Source organism: Echinops telfairi, unplaced genomic scaffold (genome assembly GCF_000313985.2).
Source record: "Echinops telfairi isolate 266 unplaced genomic scaffold, ASM31398v2 ScPeMD7_45;HRSCAF=164, whole genome shotgun sequence".
Taxonomy (NCBI): domain Eukaryota; kingdom Metazoa; phylum Chordata; class Mammalia; order Afrosoricida; family Tenrecidae; genus Echinops; species Echinops telfairi.
This window is the reverse complement of record NW_022103943.1, coordinates 73329-88381: the sequence shown is the minus strand read 5'-3', so window position 1 is coordinate 88381 and position 15053 is coordinate 73329. Positions and strand designations below refer to the sequence as shown.

At 41.3% G+C, this 15053-nt stretch overlaps 1 protein-coding gene across 1 annotated transcript in view; it reads left to right on the top strand.

Annotated features, from left to right (window-relative positions):
- Positions 1-15053, top strand: part of ITIH6 (inter-alpha-trypsin inhibitor heavy chain family member 6) — a gene marked incomplete at its 3' end in the record, with an annotated part of 108025 nt that overhangs the window by 27081 nt on the left and 65891 nt on the right. Inside the window, 4 exon segments of the mRNA XM_030885760.1 lie at positions 1600-1681; positions 10499-10583; positions 11662-11687; positions 11689-11750. Of these exon segments, the coding sequence (XP_030741620.1) occupies positions 1600-1681; positions 10499-10583; positions 11662-11687; positions 11689-11750 (255 nt within the window).

Here is a 15053-nt window from a genome sequence, read left to right as displayed (position 1 = left end):
TTAGACAACCTTGTTTGCTGAAATTGAGGAAGACCTGAAGCACTTGCTGATGATCAAGAATTTCAGCCTTTAGTATTAATTACAACTCAACATCGAGGATCAAAGTCCTCATAACTGGATCATTGTGATAAATGGAAAAAAAGTTGAAGTTGTCAAGGATTTTGTCTTGGTTGGATCCACAATCAATGCTCATGAAAGCAGCAGTCAAGAGACTAAAGGAGGCCTTGGTACTGAGTAAATCTGCTGCATAAGATCTCTTTAGAGTATTGAAAAGCAACAATGTTACTTTGAGGACTAGGGTATGTCTGACTCAAGGCATGATATTTTCATTTACCTCATATGCATCTGAAAGTTGGAGATTGAATAAGGAAAAACCAAAGAAGAATTGATGCATTTGAACTGTAGTGCTGGAGAAGAATATTGAAAGCGCCATGGATTGCTAAAAGGCAAACCAGTCTGTTTTGGAGGAAGTATGGCCAGAGTGCTCCTTAAAAGCAAAGATGTTGAGACTTTGTCTTACATATTTTGGACATGTTCTCAGGCTATACCAGTCCCTGAAGAAGGACATCATGCCTGGTAAAGTAGAGGGGCAGTGAAAAAGAGGAAGGCTCTCAACAAGATGGATCAACACAGTGACTGCAACAATGGGAATGAGAACAATTCTGAGGATAGCACAGGACTAGAAAGTGTTTCATTGTTATGCATCGGGTCTTTATGAGTAGGAACTGATTTGTTGAGACCTAACAATAACAACAACCATTATGTCACACCGAGAAAATTTCCTTATCCTCTTCACTGATCTCTCTGCTTCCTCTTTAGTCCTGCTACAGGACATTACAAAATACACATAAATTAATGTATATTCCATATTATCCTCCCCTAAGTGTTCCCTTTACCATTAAAGTCCCAAATCCTCATGCATGACCTACAAAACCGTACATGATATTCACACTGACCTCTTCTTCTCCCATGTCCCCCTTACTCTCTAATTTTTTGTCATCTACCCTTTAATGAGTTCCTTTAATGAGTCCTGTTCAGGACTTTCACTCAGGGACTTCCAATCTGCATTATCTTCTTGATAATCACCCTGACTTATCCTGCCCACATCCTACCACCCTCTCTCTTTTCATTGCCTCTTAAACTCCAACTGCTGCTTTAGATCTGATCTTAAATGTCTGGCCCCACCCTGATGCCAGACTATGTCAGATATCGGTTACTCCTTCAGTAACTTCATATTAAAAAAAAATTTGCTAATAGAGTATATCACCATTTATAATTATGACTTTACTACATTTCTGCCTTCCCACTAAATTATGAATTTCACCAGGTCAGAAACTTTGTCTTTTTCACCACCACATCCCTTATACCTAAAGCACTGTCTGGAGGAACAAATGAATATGTAAATACCATGAGGAAGAACTTAAGAGCATATCTGAGCTTGACTGACCAATAGTCTGTGGAGAGAAAAGTGTTGGAGGTGTAATGGTAAGTTTGGGAAGCCAGCAAGAACTCCCCTAGTCAGAAGGAAGGTTTGGAGGCCCTAAGGAATCTTTGCCATAAAAGTATGAAGGGCTTCTCTTACTTGTTTGTGTTTGACAGGAAATCCACATTGCAGTGGCAGTTCTGAGGACATCTTTGGAAGAGCTAGAGGCAGCATGAAATTTCAGGAAAATTCTATGAAGTGAGCAACGGAAGTTCTCTGAATCGTCCCCCCCACCCCCACCCCCAAATCCCTAAACCTTCACTTTAATTCAATCAATAATCTCACATACATAGTGGGAGCTCAGGGTAGAGGCAATCAACTAGTTTTCTATTATTGATTAACAAATTATCATACACTTAGCAGTTTAAAATACCACCATTAATTATCTCACCATTCTGTAAGTCATACGTCTAGCAATCGGTTAGTTGGGCCCTCTGATTAGGGTTTTATTAAACTGAAATCAAGGCATAAGTCAGACTGAATTATCACCCTTTTCCATACCCTGGTAGTACTGTTGGATAAGAGTTGGGCTTCTTACAATAAGGTCAGTGGCTCAAACCTACCCACAACTCTGCAGCAGAAAGACGAGGTGGCTTGCTTCTATAAAGATCTAGTCTCAGAAATGCTATATCAGATAGCTATGAGTTGGAATTGACTTGATGACAATATGTTTGGTTTGGTTTTGGGTTTCCATGATCATTCGGGTTGTTGGAAGAATTTAGTTCTTTGTGTCTTGTCAAACCAATAGTGTGTGGAAGTGTGGAGTCACTGTCGGCTTCTTGAGGTCCTTTAGGGTCATGCTCAGATTCTAGAGGCTACTTACATCCCTCACAATGTGCCCCCTCCTCTGTCAGTAAAGCCAGCCACAGAGAATCTCACTCAAATCTCTGACTTCTGTGTATCTTACCTCTAGACCCAAATTTCAAGTGTCTATATGATTAAGTCATAGGAGCCCTGGTGGTATAGTGGTTATTTGTTGGGTTGTGATCCACATTGTTGGCAGCTCAAAACCACCAGGTGTTTGGAGGAAAAAATATTGGGCTTTCTACTCCTATAAACTGTTACAGTCTCAGAAACCCACAGAGGTTCACTATGACTCAGCATTGATTAAATGGCAACAAGTGAGTGATGAGATTAAGTCAGATTCATCTAGCTAATCTCCTTTTTCTTAAGATCAACTAGGCCAAACAGCATAACTTAATTGTGGGTGTGTTTGCTCGTCATAACTATAGTCCTTAGAATTATACAAAGCATGTATACCACGAAGGTAGTGCATCTTGAGGACAACATTACAATTCTATCTGCAACAGATAAAGAGCAAGAGACTATAGTAGGAAGGAATAAGAAAGAAGGATGAATGGAAATTAGAAACAAAGGGATAAAGTGGGATGAGTGATGCTATATTGTGGAGATTGCATGAAACTAAATGTGTACAAATTGCTGAATGAAAAGCTGATTTGCTCTGTAAACTTCTACTCAAGTCACAATAAAAAAGTAAAGAAACATGAGAAAAGTCTGGTCTCTGGGTCAAAATGGCCTACACAGAGTAAATCCTCCTCCAATAACCAGAAGGAATACAACAGGAAAGTGAGAGCAGAACACTAGCAGTTCAGAGAGCAACCCAATAGATAAGTGTCCCAATGCTCCTGAAGTTCAGGGATGGTGGGAGTGGCAGAGGGTAAGGGGAAAGAGGAGATATACCTAGCCCTTCCTAAGGCCAGGCCAAGCCCCTGATCTCACATCAGGCTTTAGAACCTACTTTATTCCACAGCTGGTATGTACTCCATTCACCGGGCTCCAGCCTGCCCTCAAATAGTGGGTACCCCGTGGTGGGTGAATTTCCAGGCACATAAGTGCCCCTTGGATGGTGACGACCGGGGAGGTGCATGCCCCTTCTAAGCTCCTTGAACACAGAAGGCTCCAGTAACTGCTCCGCATCTCAGTTGAAGTTCCCACTGACCTTAGTATTCTGTCCTTCTCAGGACCCCATCCCACTGTCAGCACCCTAAGTAGACCACTCAGGCTATCCAGAGCAAAATACCCTTCCCTCTGAGAAGACTCATAATCCTCCTTCCCGCTAGGTCATCCAGAGAAATAATCTTTCCTTTGGAAAATACCAGAGACAGTCCCTTCTCTCCCATCCCCTCTTGGATACTGCCAGCACCTGAACAGAGTGAAGTTGGCCCCCCATTGACTGGGGTCATTTGAACTATGTTCCTTTAGGACCAAAAGCAAACAAACAACAAATTCATGGATTCAGTCTCTTAGCAACTCTGTATGACAGAGTCAAGCGTCCCTTGTGGGTTTCTGAGATTGAAACTCTATACAGCTGGCTACAATTAGCCTCATCCTACCTTCCAACTACAAGAACATGGGTCTGAATTAGGTACAAACACCCAATCCAGAGACACTCACTTCTAGACACTATTCTAATTGCTGTCTTGGTCTCTCCCAGGGCAGAATTTAGACCCCCAGCTCTTTTTTGTTCTTCTTTCTTTTACCTCCCTTTCTTTAAAACAAAATCTTGTATTATTTACAATTCCTGTGACTGGTCATTTCCCACCAACTCCCCACTGGGCTATCCAAACAGAAGATGACCAGCTCTGATATCCCCTCCCTGAAACATCTCAGAGACTCCTGCTTCTTGGAATGTGTGGGTCACATCCCTTCTACACCCACTCAGCCCAAGATAGCCCTCAGAAACATCTCCATATCCTGCCATTCCACTTGATCCCCTAAACCTCCGGGCACTCTAGAGCATAAACATAGTCCAGCCACCCCATGTATCCAATCAGGTAGAATCACTCACTTACAGGCACTTATTATAACTGCGCAACTAATTCTTGCCCTTTGTGCTTTAGGAAACACATCTTTCTCTCACACACATCAGTGACAATGCTCATGGACAGAACTTAAAACCCCAACAAAACACCTTACTCTCTTTCTTTCATTCTTTTTCCCTCTCTTTCCTTTTTGATTTCTTTAATTCTTCTTTTGTTTCTCTTTTTCTTCTGAACAGAAGTTCACACTATTCTTTCAATTCTCTGTCAATCAATATTACCCTTTCTTTTGTCCTTTCAAAATTATTTTTTTAAATCCATTTATTAGCACTACTTGATCTTTTTTATTCATCCTCTATAATTTCTCCTTCCATATTTTGATCTCTACCCTAGCCCATACTCCACTCCTCTTCTGATACTTCTGAAAAGTCTACTATCCCTCTACTATACCACTCAACAGAACTAATTACCCCAATACAACCTGACATCCCTGACACACCTAACAGCTGTACCAAGATGCCAAGAAAACAGCAGAAAATATTGGTAACACACGCACAAAACAACAAACAAGGAAACAGACACAAATAAGTGAACAACACCCAGAGCTAAAGGGAATTGGTAAAATCAAACAGACTATGGAATCACGAGAAAAATAATTCAGAAGAATGATGGCTGTGCCTACAACAGATGAAGAGAGAGATAAAAGTAAAGAATGCAAATGCTGGAAAACTCACTTCAAGCCTTACAAAAAAAAAAACAAAAAACACCTCCAAACTGAAACACAGAAGTCAAACTCTAGAATAGCAGGATTTCAAAACACTATAAAAGAACAGAGAAATAGAATTGAAGGTATAAAAACTTGAATTCATGAACTTGAAGACAAATCTTTGAACTTCAATCTGAGATAAGAACAAGCAACAAAAATGCAAAGGAAAATGAAGCAAACCAAAGAACAATATGGGACACAATCAACAGGAACAACCTATGACTTATATGGATTCCAGAAGAGGGATGAAAAAAAAATCCACAAAGAGAATAGTCAGAGAACGTCTAGAAGAAAAAATTCTTCACTGCATAGAGGGTGAATACATAACTATCCAGGAAGCGGAGACAACCCAAATCAAAAGGGACCCCAAGAGAAAAGCACAATGACAAACTTGTCAACATCAAAGACAAATGAAAAATTCTAAGAGCAACCAGAGATGAAAAGAACAGTCTTATATAAATTGACAACAATTAGAAAAAACTCCGAGTTTTCAGCAGAAACCATACAGGCAGAAAGAGAATCGAGAGTCATATATAAAGTCTTGAAGGGAAAAAAACGTCAACAAAGGATCTTTTATCCCAAAAAATTATCATTCAAACACGAGAAGGAGATGAAAATATTCCCAGACAAGGAGAAAATAAAGAAATTTGCAAAACCACAACCAGCACTACAAAAGATATTAAATGGAGTAGTATGGACATATAATCAACAACAGCAGCACACAAATATGAGACCAACATTAAAACAACAAACTAACATCCATCAAATGGATGCTGATTCATAATAATGCTATATGTGTCTTCTGAGGCTTAACTCTTTATTGAAGTAGAAAACCCTGTCTTTCTCCCATGAAATAGCTGGTGGTTTCGAAATGCGGAACATATAGTTAGCAGCCAATGCATATCCACTATTTTGAAGGGCTCCTGAAAGCATGTTTGAATCGGCTATGGGATATCAAGTATGCAAGGGCTTCTGGACACTAAGGCTAGGATGCAGGCAGTGATAGGGGAAAGTGACATTATCCTCAAGACTATCCTGTACCACCGCCCCGCCCCCCCCCTCCACACACACACCTGTCATGGCAGGTGACAGTGGCAAGGAGCACCAACAAGCACAAACAAGGAATCTGTGCTTTTCTTTGGGCCACCCTGGAGGCACCATGGCAACAGTCACAGATTAGCAGCCACAGACACTGGCCACTCTTGACACCACTGCCATCACCCCTACCAAGCTCACATGGAAAAAGAGTTGAGGCACTATGCCACTGCTGCTGGACACTGGCAAGAACAAACCAGGCATGGAGACCACCAGTGGCCTGGGTAGTGATGCACACTGAGACATGGCACCAGATTGGAATCCAGTCAAGAGGTCAGGGCACAGTACATGAGTAGAGTGAGAGCACCAAGAAAGGTGGTGGCAAGGGGAGTTAGATCCAACACACTGCAGAGGTCCAAGTTTTGGAATCCCACATGTGACCCCACCCCCACCCCACATGCTGAAGCTGAAGGAAAAAGGGACCAATCACATGTCCATCCTATTCTGTCCAGAGACACATGGCTAGGAACCTTTCTAACTTGAGAACCAGGAGGAACACACACACACATGCACACATACTAATGAGTTAAGCTGTGCATGTGGCCCCAGCGTTCTTCACCAGGCCAGCCTAACTATAGCCTTCCCTGATTCAGGGTAGGGAGGTTTATTTATGTCCTGATGACTTAGTGGTTATGTACTGAGCTGCTAATCACAATCAGAAGTTCAAAATCACCAGCTTTCCCTCTAAATATAGATGAGACTTTTTATTAGACCTACACATAGAACTCAAAGTTGTCAGGATCATCACTGAGAAAATTAGGAGAAATCTAAGAGCATACAGGGCATACACGGCCTACCAAATACACCAAAGAAGCACACACCATGGAAGATAAATAGAAGAATAGGACGTATTAAAAATAAAACACTTAAAAAAACATCTTATTGGAGGCTCACAAAGCTCTCATAACAATTCACACATACATCCATTGTGTCAAGAACACTGGTACATCTATTGCCATCGTCATACTCAAAACATCTCTCTACCTATGCCCCTGGTATCAGCTCCTCATTCTTTTCCCTTCCCTCCCACCTTCCCTCCCTCCAGAACCCTTGACAACTTACAAATCATTATTATTTTTTCATGTCCTTCACTGTCCGATGTCTCCCTCCACCCACCCCTCTGTTGTCCGTCCTCCAGTGAGGGGGCCATACAGAGAACATTGTGATCAGTTCTCCCTTTCTCCTCCAACTTCCCCTTACCCTCCTAGCATCACCACTCTCACAACTGGTCCTCAGGGGTCCATCTGTCCTGGATTCCCATGTTTCCAGCTCTCAGCTGTACCAGTTCACATCCTCTGATCCAGCCGGATTTGCAAAGTAGAATTGGGATCATGATAGTGGGTGGGAAGAAGCATCAAAGAACCAGAGGAAAGCTGTATGTTTCATTGGTGCCACACTGTACCCTGACTGGCCTGTCTCCTCCCCGTGATCCTTCTGTAAGGGGATGTCCAGCTGCCCACAGATGGGCCATGGGACTCCATTCTGTACTCCCCCAATTCACAATGATATGACTCTTCATTCTTTGATGCCTGATACCTGATCCCATCGACACCCCATGATCACACAGGATGGTGTGCTTCTTCCACATGGGCCTTGTTGCTTCTCAGCTAGATGGAAACCTGACTATCTTCAAGCCTTTAAGACCCCAGACACCACATCCTTCTATAGTCGGGCACCATCAGCCTCCCTCACCACATTTGCCTATGTATCTGTTTTGTTTTCAGCGATTGTGTTGGGAAGGTGAGCATCATGGAACACCAGTTTAATAGAACAAAGTGTTCTTGCATTGAGGGAATACTTGAGTGGAGGCCCAATGTCCATCTGCTACCGTAATACTAGACCTATAAATATATGCACATAGATCTATTTCCCCATCGTCATATATAAATACATTTACAAACACATATACTACAACGAAAGACTTCATTGAAAGAGTAAAATGAGAGCTCACAGATTGGGAAAATATATTTAGCAATGACATAACAGACAAAGAACTAATTACTGAAATTTACAGTATACTACAAGCCTACAATGAGAAAAAAACAAGCAACCCTCTGAAAAGGTGGACAAAGGACCTGAGCATACAATTCACAGAAGATAGCACGTGAGGAAATGGTTTTGTTAACTAGCCATCTGGGAAATGCAAGTCAAAACAACCATGAGATACCATTTAACACCCATAACCAGCCCAATTTTAAAATACTGAGAACAACAAATTCTGGAGTGGCGGTGGAAACATTGGAACACTTTTACACTGATGGTGGGTTTATAAATACGTACAACCACTGTGGAAAGCAGTATGGCGATTCCTAAAACAGATGGCAATAGAAACACCATATTATCCAACAATACCCTTACTGGGCATGTGCTCTATTGAAATAAGAAACAGATCTCAAACAGACATATGCTCCCCCATGTTTATTACAGCACAGTTCACAATAGCAAGAAGCTGTAAATTTCTTGACTAAATTCCCATCTGTAGAATATTGAATTTAAAAAACAAACTCTGGTATATACACACAATGGAATACTGGGCATCTCTGAAAAACAACAATGAAACTATGAAACACCTTATGACAGGAGGGATCTGGAAAGCATTATGCAGAGTGTAGTAATTCTATCACAAAAGGACAGATACTGTATGTGTCCACTGTTGTAGGAACAAGTAACAGGATGAGCACGGGCTCAGGCTTACAGGGTATTTAGCCTGCTGGATAGGGGTGTCCAGACAGCCTGGTAGAGAGCCTCCCTGGTGCCAAAGAACTATACACCATCCTCTCTCAGTATGTATCTTTTTGAAAAAAATAATTTTATTGGGGACTCATACAACTCTTACCACAATCCATACATGGATTGAATCAGGCATGTTTGTACATATGATGTCTTCATTCTTTTCTAGAAATTTACTTTCTTTTTTTCTTTTTGTACTGTTTCAGGTTTTTATTACTGTTTTATATTTTTCTAATGGCTTGGGAGGATGGGTGGGAATGCAAACTGGAGGTTGGGGCAGGGAACCTATTGAAAGGACCAGAGCTGGGGTCCAAGGTGGAAGAAGTCACTCTTCTCTGATGCACTCTTCCCATCTCTTCCTGCCCCCAAAGATAGCAGGAAATTCTGCAAGGGTGACCAGAGGCACAGTATGCACTAAACAGTAGCCACCTGCCTGCTTGTCCAATTGAAAGCACCGGACTTGCTTCATCATGCAATCTTTGAAAATCAGGTATCCTTGAGCAACTCCTGCCATGTTCCTGGTCTTCTCCACCCGGTCTGGACACTGTGCAGAACCTGAATGGCATGTGACTTGATTGTCTAAGTTATCAAAACCAGTTGGTCAGAGCGGATGGGTGAGAAGGACACTTCTTTCTCCAGAATGGCTATGATCTCAGCAGCCAGGTCTGCGCAGAGACTTCGGGGAGGAGGAGAGGAGTAGACATTTACTTTCTATTGAGCTCCTTGGTATCAGCTCCTTTTTTTTTTTTGAGATGGGAGCTCATGACACACAGAATCCAGGAATGGGAGTGGGAATAGTGATCTCAGTGTGTATCTTGAAGGTCACTTTGGCAGAGAACTCCTCATATCAACTGGAATCAAATTGTTAAGAGAGGGGAAGTGGATGTTGATTATTGAGCAACTGCCACGTAAAGTTATGCCGAGACCACCACCCCCCCTCCTGACAGGTAGACATCCCTATCAGAGGGATGAGGGATACCAATGGGAAAGTCATGCCAGGAGAGGGAAAAGGGAGTAGACATGTCTGGGTTAACACAAATGAATGAATATTGATAAGAAAAGTGGGAGAACCGACCTCAAAGATGAAGGAAAATGACTAAAAATACTTTTAAGGGCCCTAAGGGGAGAATATCCCTGTTCATATGCACCGATTAAGACACATTGGCCTGACTTTGGGGACACATTCTGGGGACTCAAACCAAGTGCCATAGAACACTGGGGCATCTAATCCTGGATCTTCAAGGTACACACATTCTCCAAAGGCTGCATCAGAGAGATCTGATGCAGAAACTCCACTCGGTGAACTGGACTCTACTTCAAACACGTTTATAACCTGAGAGCTTAAGTCTGAAAATTCATGGTGTTTGAAGAAGCAGAAGACAGCTAGCTATACCAAGGTTATTGAACTGTCGGTAGGCAGACAATCATTGACTTACTACATCAATGCCCTATATACTGTATTAAGATTATATATGTTAATATATGTTAAATATATCTTAATAATATATTTATTCTGACAAACCTGTGAGTGAAATTCTGTACAAATCAAAAATCCATGTATAGAGTTTAAAGCACTGTCGAGAAAAAGTGCACATGTATAGGACACTTTTGGAGACCAAAATATAGGGATTGCTGATTTGTACAAATTAACAACATTCCACATTCCAAATAGAAACTCTGCTTTACACTGGATAGACACCCAGGAGAACTACTGCATCTCAAAGAGAACTGACTCAAAGGCAGGTGAGAGTCCCAAGGACTTCACTTCAGTACAGAACCACAATCAGGCACTTTCAATACTTCCAGACATTTGTGGATTGATAACCCCCAAAACATAATAGTGCACCTTACCAATACACAGCAGAATTTAAGTACACACTAGACACATGTAAAAAGAACCCACATATACAAAACCGTCCACACTCTCAGACAAACATCAGCAAAATATAAATACACAGGATACTCCAAGATACTTACAAGGCATAAAATAAACTCATATAAATATACATCTAGGCACACGTACTTTGACATCCATACACCAATGCTAGGTAATATGCAAATATGCAGCCAGACACAGAGTGACACACAAAACACTACCAGATTTGCACAATAGTACACTGAGACACATATATACCCTACGGCTTACCCCAATACCCAGGAATTCAGCACACACAGGCATACATTTTCTGCTATCTTAGACATAAAATGCACCAATGAACTACGACACACATTGACACATAACCAAAAGCATGCACACTGATACACATCAATACATACCAATATATAATCAGGCACATAAATAAGATAAACAGAATCACACTCTGATATGCCACCTTCGCCTAACATGCAAATATACACTATGCCCAGAGATAATCATACATACCTAACCAAATATAATGTTTACACACTCAAAGGCAAACACACATATGAGGGGGCTTCAAAAATAATCCATGGACACAAGGAATTAAAAGTTATTAGAATTTTTCCACACTGTTTTTGAAGCCCCTTCATACACATGCAAGGAGGTTAGATATATTCACACACTTATCTGCCTGCACACATACAGACTGAGCAAAGGGATAAAGTGTTGGGTAAGCTGGGATAGAAGCACATGCTGAGTAATGAGCCTTCTGACCACAATTCTGCACAACTTCATATGAACCCCAGGTCCCAGAGTATCACTCCTGCCTGTGTTGTGGGTGACCATGTGAAAGATCATGCTTCTGACCCACAATCCCTTCCTTCCAGGGTTAGATATGAATGCAAAACTACTCATAGAACCACCAAAGGCAGGCCATCAGGACTAGAACCACATCTACTTCCAGGTCATCACCCTCTGCAGATAGACCTCAGGTCTATGCTGTCACTGTCACTTGCAGCTTCATATCTGTGTGAGGTGAGAGTACCTAGCTTCTCCCTGAAGACCCCCCTGTCCTGGCAAGGAGGCTCCAGCTGCAGCACCATGTGGTTTTTGCAGCCCACCTCACCCTCTGTTGTGTATATATATACACAATTATATATATATATATAATTTTTATTGGCACCTATCCACACATCATACAATTCAATAGTCCAATCATAACAAAATTGTACAATCATTATCTCACCCCCTGTTTTATGTGCCACATGTAGTTCCTAGTTCTCCAGCACTGCTTTCTTTTTTATTTTTGATTTTTCTCTTTAAAAAGTTTTCTGATTAATTTCTTTCTTTTTTAATTTTTAATTTTCTTCCAGTGTTTTACAGTTTGTTTTGATGGTATTGTTCTAATTGTTGTAGTTGATGTGTCAAGGTGTTCATTTTAATTCTTTCTGTTTGATTTGTCTTTATTGCTATAAATTGCACTCTGAGTACTGCTTTTGCTGTAACCCAGATATTTTGGTTTGTTGTATTTTCATTCTCATTTATTGCAAAGAACTTTTAAAATTCTGTTCTTTATTCCTTCAATTACAAAGTACATTTTAAGGAAAGTGTTGTTCAATGTCCATGTAATTTGTTTTTTGGGGGGATGATCATCCTATGATTAATTTCTAATTTTATAGCATTGTGATCTGAAAAGCTGGTTTGACCTATCTCGGTGTTTTAAAATTTATTGATGCTTGGTTTATGGGATAATATATGATCTATTCTGGAGTATATTGTACATGAACTAGTAAAAATAGTATAATGTGGGTTTTGGGGGGGCAGGGGTCAAGCATTCTATATTTGTCTAAGATATCAAATTAATTAATTATATTTAGTTCCTCTGCATCTTAGTTGAATATTTTCTAGCTTTTCTGTCTTTGCTAGAAAGTGATGTCTTAAAGTCTCCTAGTATTATAATATAATGTCCTATTTGTGTCTTCATTTCTATAAGAATTTGATTAATATATTTTAAAGCCTTTCATTGGGTGCATGGAGGTTAATTAGAGTTATATCTTTTTGTTCATTTTTCTTTCGACATTATATAATGGCCTTCTTTGTCTCTCATTATGGCTTTCACTTTGATTTTTATTTTGTCAGAAAATAATATTGCTACTCCTGTTTTCTATTGCCTCCCATTAGCTTGATATATTTTTTCCATTCTTTGATTTTCAGTCCATTTATCTTATATCGAAGGTGTGTTTCTTGTAAAAAGCATATTAAAGACTCATGATTTCTTACCCATTCTTCTAGTCTTTGTGTATTAACTGGTGAATTCAATCCATTTGCACTCAATGTTGTTATTGATAACCCAAACAAACTCACTGCCATGGAGTCAATTCCAACTCACAGATACCCTATAAGACAGTGTAGAACTGCCTGAGTTGGATTCACTTAATATGGCCCTTCAAGCCATAATCCTTTATGTGATATGCTATAATTCTACATTATGTATGCCAGTGGCTACCGTCCCACTTGGGAAGGCATTATCTGCTAACAGGAATAGGATAAGATTAAGATCCGACCTAAGTAAAGGATGTGAATTGGACCACACTGTTTGATGGTTATCCTGGTTACATATAATGCATGTAAGGTATTAAGTGCTACAGCTAACAGGAGAACAAAAACGGTTTCTTGAGTGGTCTGGGGAAAAGCCTGGCTGATTAAGATTATTAGAAGGCTTGTGCCTACTGGAAACATCTTTAGAGAGGCCCCAGGTCATATGTGCATAAATAAGATACAGTCCAGGGGTAGAGAATACATTATTGTATTGGGGTAAAACTTGTTTGTACCATGTAACTCCCACCAGATAAACTTTCCCTGCATGGGTCTGGTAAACTGCGGTAAGATACTGATAAGATTTTCTGGAGGACTTCCGGAGAGATGGTGACATAGTGACACATACCAGAGGTACTCCGCAGAATTCAGCCCAGAAGAGTTGCTTAGAGGGAAAGTCAATGCTGCTGGAATGCAGGAGGAGCATCATAAAGATAAGTAGGCACAGACCCATAGGGTTTTGAGGGGCTGGGGTCTTTTGGTTTACTTCAGTGGAAGCCAGCTGGGGCTTGACCTTGGCCCCACCACTGTCTCTGCCAGAGCCGGCACCATTTGGATCCCGTAGGGGGGGTTGGTATCAACACAGCCACAGCTTGCCACTGCCACCTCGGGGTGCGGACTATATCCTTGCAGCTCCCCAAGCAGGGATCAGGGTTCAGCTACATTGTTTCTTTTGATTCCATCTCTCCTCTCTGTTTCCCCACGGTCTTGAAGGGCTGCACAGGGGTTTTTTCTCTGGGCTGCCACAGTTTGCCACCACCGCCTTGGGGCAGGGACTAAACCCTTGCAGCTAAATGAGCGGGGATCGTGACTCAGCTACATTGTTTCTCTTGTTTACCTCTCTTCCCTATATCCCCTGCACATTTTAAGATGTCTTACTTTTTACTTTTTTTCCTCCTATTTGTCTCTTTCCTGTTCTCTCACACTCCACTCCTGACCTCCAGACCACTCCCCTTACCATAGGGCATTTACACGTGCACCACACCCGGCTAGGTGAGCTCCACCCTGTGAAGTTAGCCCGAGGCTCGGGAAAGCCCTTATTTCCCTCCAGGGGATACTCTGCCCAACTTCTGCAACACCAAAGCAAGCAATCCACTAGCTCTCTGAGAGGGAAGCCACAGGATGATAAAGTGGTAGGTTAATTCCATAGTGAAATTAGCTGTAGGCAGTTCTAAGAAGCATTCCTACAAGTCTCCCAGAGAGAGCCAGTGCTCTTAGACTCCCTGGAAAATGGCACCTGGCTCCTCTAAAACAATGTAACGCAAACAGCCATCAGCCTCAATGGCCTCAATGACAAAACAAGAGAAACAAAAGGCAATGGCAGAAGATGTCCCGAACATAATGACATGCATAGAAGAAACAGACATTGAGCTGCCACAGAGAGAAATTTTCAGAAAGCTGCTTGGAGTCACACAAGATATGAGGTAAACAATACAGAAAAAGGATGAATTGATAGAGGAGATAAAGGCCATACACCAAAGGGAAATACAGGAGCTTATGGAGGAGATAACAAACACCAGTCGCAAAAACACGGACCTTGAGAATCGATTGGAGGAAGCAGAGAAGCGCATCAGTGACTTGGAGGACAGCCAAGCAGATTTTAACAAACGCCAACAAAAATCTAATTAGATCATCAGAGAAGATGAAAACCTAAGGGCTATGTCTGATGCTATGAAGCAGAACAACATTAGAATTATTGGCTTACCAGAGGAAGACACAACAAAGAAGTCATCTGCAACAATA